This window comes from Rhinatrema bivittatum, chromosome 4 (genome assembly GCF_901001135.1).
Source record: "Rhinatrema bivittatum chromosome 4, aRhiBiv1.1, whole genome shotgun sequence".
NCBI classification, from domain to species: Eukaryota; Metazoa; Chordata; class Amphibia; order Gymnophiona; family Rhinatrematidae; genus Rhinatrema; species Rhinatrema bivittatum.
In genome coordinates, this window is record NC_042618.1 from 196,432,504 (window position 1) to 196,444,868 (window position 12,365).

Genomic DNA, 12,365 nt, shown 5'->3' on the forward strand with positions numbered 1-12,365 from the left:
AGATCATCGGAGGAGGACAGGGGAGACTCCGATTCAGCCCCAGATCCATCGGGGCTACATTGACATCGATATCCAAAGGAACCCTCGATGCCTCCCCATCATCCATCGATGCCAATACATCCGGGCCCCTCAGGGGATACAAGGCATCGATTTCCATCGAGGCCTATCGATTCCCCATCGATGCCCTCATTGCCAAAAGACATACCAACAAAGGCTATGTTTAAGTCAAAGCACCATCTACCTTCAGATGATCCTGATTCTCCTTATCATCCAGGATACACCCCTTGGAAAGATGTTGATTCAGACACAGAGTCAGAGGAAATGGTATCAGAACCCTCTCCACCAGAAGAGAGAAAAAAATCCCCGCCTGAAGATCTGTTATTTTCTAACTTTATTAAAGAAATGGCAGAAACAATTCCATTTCAATTAATCACAGAGGAAGACACCAGACATAAGGCATTAGAAGTTCTACAATTTGTAGATGCACCTAAAGAAATTATGGCCATTCCAATCCATGACATCTTTTTGGAATTGCAGCAGAGAATGTGGGAACATCCCTGCTCCGTTCCTGCAGTAAATAAAAGAACAGACGCCACTTATATAGTGCAACATGCTTCAGAGTATCAAAAACCCCAACTACCCTACCACTCTGTAGTTGTAGAATCAGCTCAAAAGAAAGCCAGAAAAATGAAGCCTCATTCTTCTGTCCCACTAGGAAAGGATCAACGCTTCCTGGATACATTAGGCAAAAAGGTCTATCAAGGTTCCATGCTGGTAGCAGGTAACGCAGCAAACCAGCTGTATATGACACAATACCAGAGGAACTTGTGGAAACAGGTTCAAGGTATTGTAGATAACCTTCCACAACAACATCAACAACCTTTAAGGACATTGGTGGACAAAGGACTAGAATCAGGAAAGCACGAGGTAAGAGCGGTCTATGACGTATTCGAGACTTCAACCCGTCTCTCTGCCTCTGCAATCAATGCAAGAAGGTGGGCTTGGCTTAAAGCCTCAGATCTCAGACAAGAAGTCCAAGAATGTCTGTCAGATCTCCCTTGCGATGGAGAAAATCTTTTCGGTGAGAAAATTCAAGCCATGGTGTCTCAATTAAAAGACCAATTATGATCACAACAGTCCTATAGCACCCAATTAGAGGGGGGAATGGCTGCCCAGCAGTACAGAAATTATATACCAGCCAGAGTCCCAAAAATCTAAGCTCAATAATAATGTACGTACACAATATAATCTTATGTATAGCAGACCTCATACAAGGCATACATATTTCATGCTAATTAGCATTAGTATACCGCAGTATAATCATTGGTCATATAGTGTCCAAAATTTTTTAAGAATTTTCTTCTGCATACGTGAACATTAAAACGGCCCATTGGCATATTGTAAGTTAAGTGACATTGCAAATTTTGCATAACATTTCAAGTAAAGCACTTAGCTTTGTGTTTCAAAGCTAAGTGCAGCCATTCCCCCCCTCTAATTGGGTGCTATAGGACTGTTGTGATCATGGCTTGAATTTTCTCACCGAAAAGATTTTCTCCATCGCAAGGGAGATCTGACAGACATTCTTGGACTTCTTGTCTGAGATCTGAGGCTTTAAGCCAAGCCCACCTTCTTGCATTGATTGCAGAGGCAGAGAGACGGGTTGAAGTCTCGAATACGTCATACACCGCTCTTACCTCGTGCTTTCCTGATTAGCTTTGTGTTTTGGAAACACAAAGCTAAGTGCTTTACTTGAAATGTTATGCAAAATTTGCAATGTCACTTAACTTACAATATGCCAATGGGCCGTTTTAATGTTCACGTATGCAGAAGAAAATTCTTAAAAAATTTTGGACACTATATGACCAATGATTATACTGCGGTATACTAATGCTAATTAGCATGAAATATGTATGCCTTGTATGAGGTCTGCTATACATAAGATTATATTGTGTACTTACATTATTATTGAGCTTAGATTTTTGGGACTCTGGCTGGTATATAATTTCTGCTCAATTAAAAGACCACCATGAGACACTCCGTCAGCTTTCCAAGCTACCAGCGGATCAACCATCCTCACTCAGGCGACCAACTTGCAGAGATACGAGGCGACCTTTTTACAGACCTAGGAAGTATTATCCACCTGCCTCTTCAGGACGTCAATACCGGTTCCCACAGAGAGGACGCCTTCACCAAACCAAGCAGCAGAAGACCCAACCACCACCTCAAACTGGTCCAGCAGCGAATTTTTGAACCGTGCACGAGAACAGAAGTCTCTCTCTCTTCTGCTAAACACTATACCCTCCCTACCAGTCGGAGGACGACTTCATTATTTTCAACACCAATGGAGTCGTATCACAACAGACCAATGGGTATTAGCCATACTAAATCGGGGTTATCAATTGAGATTCAAAACAATACCTCCACATTCACCTCCCACTCCACTCTGGACTCACATGATAATCACATCTCAGTTAGCAGTGGAACTCTCTTCTTTGCTGACCGCCAGGGCCATCGAACCAGTTCCCCTGTCTCAGCAAGGAAAAGGGTTCTACTCCTGCTATTTCCTAATTCCAAAGAAAACAGGAGGCCTTCGTCTTATCTTGGACCTCCGCGATCTCAACAAATATTTTTACAAAGAGAAATTTCGAATGGTATTCCTGGGATCCATCATCCCATTCCTTCAAAGGGAGATTGGCTCTGTTCTTTGGACCTTCAAGACGCTTATGCTCACATTTCCATACAACACCGCAAATACCTACGCTTTGTAGTGGGAAAAAACCATTACCAGTATCAAGTCCTCCCATTTGGCCTGGCCTCTGCACCTCGAGTATTCACAAAGGGGCGGATTTTAAGAGCCCTGCTCGCGTAAATCCGCCCGGATTTACGCGAGCAGGGCCTTGCGCGCCTATTTTCCATAGGCCTGCCGGCGCGAGCAGAGCTCCGGGACTCGCGTAAGTCCTGGGGTTTTTAGAGGGGCGTGTCAGGGGCGTGTCGGGGGCAGGGCCAATCAGCGCGGTGTTTTGGGGGCGGGATGCTGCGTTTCGGGGGCGGGCCCGGGGCGTGGTTTCGGCCCGGGGCGGTCCGGGGGCATGGCCGCGCCCTCCGGAACCGCCCCCAGGTTGCGTCTCGGCGCGCTAGCGGCCCGCTGGCATGCGGGGATTTACTTCTCCCTCCGGGAGGCGTAAATCCCCCGACAAGGGTAGGGGGGAGGGTTTAGATAGAGGAAGGGAGGGGAAGGTGAGGGGAGGGCGAAAGCGAGTTCCCTCCGAGGCCGCTCCGATTTCGGAGCGGCCTTGGAGGGAATGGAGGCAGGCTGCGCGGCTCGGCGCACGCCGGCTGCACAAAATCGGCAGCCTTGCGCATGCCGATCCTGGATTTTAGCAGCTACGCGCATCTACTAAAATCCAGCGTACTTTTGTTTGCGCCTGGTGTGCCAACAAAAGTACGCGAAGGCGCACTTTTTAAAAATCTACCCCTATATGTCTAGCAGTGGTGGCCGCACACCTAAGAAAAAACTATATTCACGATTTTTCATATCTCGACGATTGGCTCATCAGAAGTCCATCCAAGCAGGGAGTTCTCTCTGCCTTAAAAACCACAATAAACGTATTACACCTCCTGGGTTTTCTCATCAACTATCAAAAATCTCACATCGAACCGTCTCAGCTCCTCACATTCATCGGAGCAGACCTCGACACCACAATGGGGAAAGCTTCCCTTCCATGCGACCGTGCAGACAATCTAATTCGACTGGCAAACATCATGATTCATCATCAGTTCGCATCTGCTCATCAAGTTCTGATACTTCTAGGACACATGGCCTCCACAGTACATGTAACTCCTTTCGCAAAGTTGGCCATGAGATGAACTCAATGGACTTAAATCTCAATGGCTCCAAGCTTTCCAACCATTGTCGCACACAATTCAAATCACCCACCAGCTTCGCCAATCACTTCACTGATGGACAAATCAGACAGCATTGACTGCTGGTCTCCCATTCCAACCAACAAAATCGCAAGTCATCCTGACTACAGATGCCTCCAACCTGGGATGGGGAGCTCACATCAACAGCCTTCAAACACAAGGGACGTGGACTCCGCTCGAGAAAAAGGTCAAATAGACTTCTTGGAACTTCGAGTGATACAATATGCCCTTTATGCCTTCAAAGACTGCCTCTCAAACAAGACTGTGCTGATTCAAATAGACAACACAGTGGCAATGTGGTACATATACAAGCAAGGAGGCACCGGCTCGTACCTCCTATGCCAAGAAGCAGTACAGATCTGGGCTTGGGCTCTGGAGCACTCCATACAACTCCAAGCCAGTTATTTGCTGGGCATCAAAAACATTCTAGCAGATGATCTCAGTCGACATTTCAATCCCCACGAATGGTCGCTGGATCCACATGTAACAAGCAAAATCTTTCAACGTTGGGGTCGCCCAACTATAGACCTCTTTGCATCCAAATTGAACCACAAAGTGGAAAGGTTTTGCTCCCGCCACGGACGTCGGCAACCAGTCCCAAGGGACACATTTACTTGCCCCTGGAACACAGGTCTTCTGTATGCATATCCTCCAATTCCGCTCATAGCGAAAACTTTCGTGAAGCTACAACAGGACACAGGGACAATGATCCTCATAGCCCCGTATTGGCCATGTCAAGTATGGTTCCCCATACTCCTCGACCTCTCGATCTCACAACCAATCAGACTGGGCACAGAGCCCACTCTCATAACCCAGAATCAGGGCAAGTTGCGTCATCCCAACCTGACAACTCTTGCCCTGACAGCTTGGATGTTGAAAGCTTAGTTCTGCAACCACTTAATCTTTCAACTTAAGTCTCTCAAGTTCCAGTAGCTTCACGAAAGCCTTCGACACGTAAATCTTACTACTTTAAGTGGACCAGATTTACAAAATGGTATACTCAAAAGGGTATAGAACCCTTTTCCTGCCCCACTCTTCTTTACTAGATTACCTATGCCACCTGTCGGATTCCGGTCTCCAGACATCCTCTATCAGGGTACACCTAAGTGCCATAGCGGCTTACCACAAGGGTTTAGGCGATGCGCCCATAATGGCACAACCACTATTAAGTAAGTTCATGAGAGGTTTACTTCACCTTAAACCTCCCATTAAACCACAGGTCACTGAATGGGACCTCAATTTGGTATTAACAAGACTCATGCATTCACCGTTTGAGCCTCTGCACTCTTGCGAAGAGAAATTCCTTACATGGAAAGTATTTTTCCTAGTAGCCATTACGTTGGCTAGGAGAGTCAGTGAGTTACAAGCTCTAGTCACATACTCGCCTTACACACGATTCCTGCATGACAGAATAGTCCTTTGCACTCACCCAAAATTCCTGCCAAAAGTGGTAACAGACTTTCATATCAATCAATCAATCGTCTTACCTACTTTCTTTCCAAGACCACACTCTCATCCAGGTGAGAGAGTGTTACACACTTTAGACTGTAAATATGCACTAGCTTTTTACCTTGACCGCACAGCGGCCCAGAGAAAATCCAACCAACCCTTTGTTTCTTTTGATAAAAATAAACCAGGAGACTGTATAGAATTCTGTTATGAAAAAGCAAATATTCCTCTCCAAGGGCGAGTAAAAGCACACTCGGTAAGGGCTATGTCTATATCAGTAGCACACTATCGTTCAGTGCCCATTCTTGACATATGTAAAGCTGCAACATGGAGTTCCCTTCACACATTTGCAGCTCATTATTGTTTGGACAAAGAAGGACGACAAGATTCAGCCTTTGGACAATCTGTCTTAAAGAACTTGTTTCCAGTTTAATCCCAACTCCTTCCATATACATCCTATGGTGATTTCAGGCTGCCTCAATTTTTTCCAGCAGTGTACCTGTTGTTGTGCTTGTTGCACTTGTTATATGCTGTTGGTATAACATAAGAATGATGCAGCCTGTAGCTTGCTAATCACCCATATGTGAGGACTATCATCCTGCTTGTCCTGGGATAAAGCAAAATTGCTTACCTTGTAATAGGTGTTATCCCAGGACAGCAGGATGTAGTCCTCACAGAACCCACCCACCTCCCTGCGGAGTTGGGCCCGATACGTTTTATTTTTTTAGCTCACGCAAATTGCTATAAACGAGACTGAAGGGAGACCCCTGTGGCTGAGAATATCATGGCATGCTGGGCATGCTCAGTGTGCCCACAGTGCCAGCCAAAAGTTTCTAGAAACTCTTGACACAAGTTTTCCGTACCAGGGCTCCATCTGATGATGCCACCCATATGTGAGGACTACATCCTGCTGTCCTGGGATAACACCTATTACAAGCTAAGCAATTTTGCTTTCTCTCCATGTTTCTCTGTTTGCTTCTCATTTCTGCTTCTCACAAAACCTCCCTGACACAGTGCATTCCTTTCCTCACAGGGTTACCTGGAGTATATAAAAAGTCTTCCAATTAATGACAGTCCAGAAATTTTTGGCCTGCATGACAACGCCAACATCACATTTGCTCAGAATGAAACCTTCAATCTGCTTAACGCCATCATTGATCTGCAGCCCAAGACGTCAAGCGGCGGTGGCAGAGGAAGAGAGGAGGTTTGTCCAAGGGGTCTTGGTTGGCTGTCTGTTTTGATTCCATTTGTTCCCCACATGATCCAGCGTCTGACTTAGAGTGCAGGATATCTCTGATGGCAATCTCGTTAACAGTGACTGATGGCTGGTGTTTCTTATTACAATTCATTTTATTCTTTTGATTCATGTCTGTTAAAAAGTGAATCCCTCTTCATTCAGCCCAACCAGTCCAGATGAATGGGTTATGTCAAGAGATTGAGGCTCATTGATGTCGCCCCTTATAGGATTCTGTGCTGAATTCAGCCTGCTAATATTCTCTGTCTCCAGCAGATGATAGGCATTCATTCTGTGCTGCGAGCTGGATTGGCTGGAATAAAATACTTCAAATTAAAACCCAACTCTCTAGGCAAAAGTCCTGTTTTCCCTCCCTAGGTTGAGCATCGCTGTAGACCAGGGAGCTTCCAGTTTTTCCTAGATGAGCTTCAGACTCTGTCTGTAGTTGGTCTGTCCCACTTCCTCCACTTTCTCCTTCCCTCAACTTCTGTAGAAATTAGGTTCTCTTTAAGCAATCTGCCCCTCTTCACAAGTAAAAAGAAAAAGCTGAGTACGGGAAGAAGCTCACTATGTGTCTATTGTGGGGTGTGGTAGTGGTGGCAGGCTAGAGAAGGCTCTAAATTGTGGCAGGCTTGTGTAGAGGAGGCAAGGATTGGGTGGAACAATGAGTCTACACCTCTGGTGTGGGGGATGGGGCCCGCATTGGCAGGGCCAGCTATTCATACAGTTCTCACTGACAGGCTTCCTGCTGCAGCGAGAACCGCAGCAATCTTGGAAATGCAGCTGAGAGAAAAAAAGCTTTAGCCTTTCTCTCTCAGTTCTGCAGTGCAAGAAGCTGACATGGATTCAGCAGAGCACGTATTTCCTGCTGCCCTTAAAGGAGCAGCATCTTCCTCAACCGTTTTTGAAGCCACTTCTTCAGCCTGGCTTTCAGTGTCTAAGGAATGTTTACAATATTTGTATCAGGCTTTCTGTATGGGTAAAGATTCGGTCCCAGAATCCACTCTGGTGTTCTATCTTCCCTGGGAGTTCCAGGAAGTATGGGCAAAAGTACTCAGAAAGGAGGAGGATAGCAACATGGATGATGACAAATCATCCAGATCAGAGGACTCCTTTGACTGTCTATAAAACTCCAAAAAATGATGATAGTGGAGAGGACTTGAAGGAAGGTGAATATCCTCCTGAGGGAAGGATGGCTCTTCCTTCGTATGTCTCTTTCACTAGAAGAAACTTTCATCCTTTATTTCTCAGGCCTTACCAGTATTGAACATTACAGAAGACGAAATAAGAGGTTCCCATTTCTATGGAGGATCCCATTATGACCAATATTCAAAAGCCCTCTAAATCCTTTCCCTTGCATAAAGCGGTAATGCATCTTATAATCTTGCATGGGTATCTACAGAAGCTAATTTTAAAGGCAGGCACTCCTTGGCTAAATTATGTCCTTAATTTCTCTAAAAAGAGATTTCCTAGGATAGATGTACTGGTGTGTTCAGTTACCAAGCGGACTACTATTCCTGTGGAAAGGGTGCGCTGCTCTTAAGGATGTACAAGGAAGGAAGATAGTCTGTGTTAAAACAAGCCTTTGAGGCTTCAGTATGGCACTCCAGTTCCTGGTTACATCTGTTACAGCATGTACAGGAAGGTGCCTTGCTGAACAGTAGTTCAGTTTTAAAATAGTTTCAGGTGGAGCATGAAACAGCCTTTTTGGTCAATGCTTCTTTTGATCACTTCTGCCAAGAACATGGATTCCATAGTGGCGGTTAGGAACTGTGGTTGCAGAACTGGTTAGCGGATTTCATCTCATACACAAAATTGACAAAACTTTCTTTTTAAAGAAAATCTATCATTTGGTGAAGATCATGAGAAGATGGCCAAAGTTTGGGGAAGCTCAATAGTACATAAGACTCTCAGAGGACAAGTCTAAAGGGTCATTGTGGCCAATGCAGGTATTAGATTTCAAGATTCCAAGCAGTGTAAACAAGGAACCTCTTTAGGCAATCAGAGGTCCAGAGAGCTCTTCCAAAAAAGTTAGTAAGGTTGGAGCCTCAGGGATGGCAGGTTCCTCCCATAGTTCTCATTGAAGTTTTGTGGACCCAGTCTCCAGATCAGAGGATAGACAGTGATCTATCAAAATTTTATTGGAGATGGGTCCAAATTACCTCAGACCAGTGAATATTAGAAGTGACACAGGGTGGTTTTGCCCTAGAATTTTCCATCATATTTTAGATACTTGTATGGTTTCCCCTTGTCGCTCTGCCTAGAGAAATAAGGCAGTAAGGATGTTTAATTAGCTTCTTGTCATAGAAGTGGATGTACTGGTTCCAATCACTAATGGGATCAAGACAGTATTCAGTTTACTTCGTGGTTCCCAAGAAAGAGGGATATTTTCATCCTATTCTAGATTTGAAGCAGGTCAACAAGTCACTGATGGTCTCACTTTTCCAAATAGAAACTTTGAGCTTGGTCATAGTGGCAATGAGACAGGAGAATTCTTTACCTCCTGGGATCTTATGAAAGAGTATCTAAATATTCCCATAAGGGAAGAACATCAGGAATTCTTTGACTTTAAGGTGCTGGGGTGTCATTTCTAGTTTCAGGCTCTGCCCTTTAGATTGACCTCGACACCAAGGTCTTTTTTTTAAAGACAGTGGTAATGGTGGCGGCAGTATTGTTCCTGGAAAGAATTTTAGTTTTGGGGAGTTTTTTGTATCCTTTCCTGAACTTTGGAAGGGTGGGTAAGAAATCTTTTAAAATAAATAGTTCACTCTTACATGGTCAATCACTTGATTTGAGTTAAGTCAGTCTGAGAGAGTGTATCCGCTATAAGGAAAGAATTCTAGTTATTGCAGGAATTGAGGTGAGTAGTGAACTTATCGAAGAGTAGTCTGCTGCCCTCTGAGTCCCTGGAGTATGTAGGAGCCCTGTTTGACATAGTTAGGACATGTTCATTTAATGGTGTAAAGAATTCAGAAATTGCAGGAACAGGTTCATGCCTTACTGACCTTTAGGAGTCCAACTGTACATGGAGTTACCCTCAGCTTTTGGGTTCCATGGCAGTGGCATTGGATTTGGTTCCGAGGATGATGGTGCACATGAGACCACTTCAGAAGGCATTTTTATCCAAGTGGAATCTTCAGTTCCAAACCAAGTGAGAGTGAGTTTACAATGTTGGTTAAATACTAAACATATATAGAAGGGAGTAGATCTCAAGACTTTGTTGTAGGTGAGAGTGAAGAACAGATGCCAGCCTGTTAAATGAGAAGCTCAGTTTCTAGGTCATGTCACTCAAGGGACATGGTCAGAAGAGAAAGAAAAATGGTCCATCAATCATTTGGAAGCCAGAGCAATTTGGTTGGCACTCCTTCACTTTGCTTTCCTTCGCCAAGGTCAGGCAGACAGGATCTTATCAGACAATGCTATTGCAGTGGCATAGGTGAAGCATTCAGGGAGCATCAGGAGTCTTCATGTGTCAGAGGAAACAGAGCAGTTGATGGACTGGGCAGAAGAGAACTTAAAGATCATTTCAGCATAGCCAGAGTCAAAAATGTTCAGGCAGACTTTCTTAGTTTCAATTGTTGGATTCAAGAGAATGGGAGCTATCCCAGAAAGCATTCAATCTCATTTGTATGCAAGTGGGGACATTCTCTGATGAACCTTATGGGAACCAACAAAAATATGAAAGTGCAATGGGTTGTTTTTTTTTGGAAACTATCTTTATTGAGTTTTAAACGTTTACAAGAAACAGAATAACAAGATGCAAGAGACATATTTCATCCCCCCCCCCCCCCCCCCCCCCCCATACTACAAAAAGTCCACAAAGTATGATCCTTGAAATGGAGAAAAGATCAGTGGTCCTCCAAAAAGTCCCGCAGATCCTCGTCAGCTGTGTGAGGCCGGTCCATATTCCACGGGTCCGGTATGTGGCTTATGCGAGGAGTCAAAGAGCGGGTAAAAGCAGACCATATCATTGTTGTGGCCCTAGATCTCTTTGGCATAACATCTGTTAGAATGGCATATTCCATGGAACAGAGCCGAAGCATTTGGCGAAACCAATTCTCGTAGCTGGGTGTACCCCTATTGAGCCAATTAACCAAAATTACTTTTTTGCCCATGAGACTCGCCTTCAAAAGAAACAAACATTCAAATGGTGTTAAATGTAGGCGATCCAGGGGGTCTAAGCCAAATAACCATAAGGTTGGGTCAAAAGGTAAGAACTTTTTCAAAAATTTTTGACAGGCATTACGAATCAGGCCCCAGAGACGGGAAATTGCACTACATTCCCAGAAGCAATGGAAAAAATTACTTCCCTCAAGTAAACATTTAGGGCATTGGGAAGAGTGCGTAATCCACATTTGCTTTGCTTGTAGTGGGGTTATATAGCTTTGCCAAAGGAATCTATAGCCAGTCTCCCGTAAAAGAACATTTTCGGACACGAGGGCCAGATCTTTGAAACATTCCGTAAATTTGGAAACTGTTAAAGAAAATAAGGGCCACACCGTCCATCTGTTATAAAGTCGACCCAACACACGTGTATCTTCCAGACCAATAAGCTCTTTGTAATAGTAAGACGTATTAGGTTTGTTATGTTTCCCTGTCTGTAATAAATCCCCAAGCGCCTGGTGTTCAACCCTCACCATCAACCGGGAACGTTCTGTGTGAATAAAATGGTGGAGTTGCAGGTAAGCATAATAATCAGTAGCCGGTAAATTAAATATTTGTTGGAGTTGTTGAAAAGGGAGAAATTCCCTCGTTACCCTGTCTGACTGACAGGTCTGATATAAAATGAAGGCCATAAGTGCTCCACCTGTGAAATGTCCCCTTTCCCTGACCCGGCGGGAAAAGATCGTGACCCACAATAGTAAGCAGGGGCGTTAAACGGTTCTGGATTCCCATAAGACGACATAACATATGCCATGCCTTCCTATTGGAGCGAAGAAATTCCTGCGCTCTTAGGTAATGGGGAACTTGGCTCGTATCCAACTGTAACAAAGGGTTCAACGAAGGAACCCCATACCATTCGAGGAGGCATTTATGTGGGGTGAAAAGTGAGGTACCAAGCAACCAGTCTTTCACATATCTAAGACTACAGGCCAGGTTATAAAGAGCTAAATCTGGACATTCCAGCCCCCCTTGAACCTTAGGACGGACAAGAGTGGAAAAGGGTATTCTGGCTCTCCTCCCCTTCCAGAGATAGACCCTAAAAGCCCTATTAATCTTGGTAAGGTCTCGTTTCTGAATCCAAAGTGGTAATAATTGCATTACATATAACCATTTAGGTAGCAAGATCATTTTGAAAAGCTGTATACGACCCGTTAACGTCAAGGGTAAGTGTAGCCATCTCTTTAAAGCGGCCAAAGTATTCAGTACCAAAGGTTGAATATTAGCTTTGTAAAGCTGGTTTATGTTAGTAGGAATGTGTACACCCAAGTACTTAAGGCTATCTGTCACCCAAGGAATGAGAAAAGCACCCGGCCAGGCGTCATGAACAGACCCGGTGATATCAATGGCTTCGGATTTATCATAATTTATTTTTAGGTCAGTAAAACAGCCAAAATCATCCAACAGTTTCAATACCACCGGGAGTGAACGTAACGGTTGGGTGACAAAAATTAAAAGATCATCCGCAAAAGCGGCTATTTTAAATATATGGGTGGGTCCCCCAAACCCCTTTATCTCCCGACAGGCTTCAATTTTTCTTAAGAGGGGATCAATATAAAGAATATATAAAAGAGGTGACAACGGACAGCCCTGTCGG

At 44.5% G+C, this 12,365-nt stretch overlaps 1 protein-coding gene across 2 annotated transcripts in view; it reads left to right on the forward strand.

Annotated features, from left to right (window-relative positions):
• Window positions 1–12,365, forward strand: part of DNAH1 (dynein axonemal heavy chain 1) — a 1,058,897-nt gene that overhangs the window by 976,974 nt on the left and 69,558 nt on the right. For both annotated transcript variants that reach the window (XM_029599497.1, XM_029599496.1), the window contains exon 73: window positions 6,407–6,577. In XM_029599497.1, the coding sequence (XP_029455357.1) occupies window positions 6,407–6,577 (171 nt within the window). The remainder of the gene's footprint in view (window positions 1–6,406; window positions 6,578–12,365) is intronic.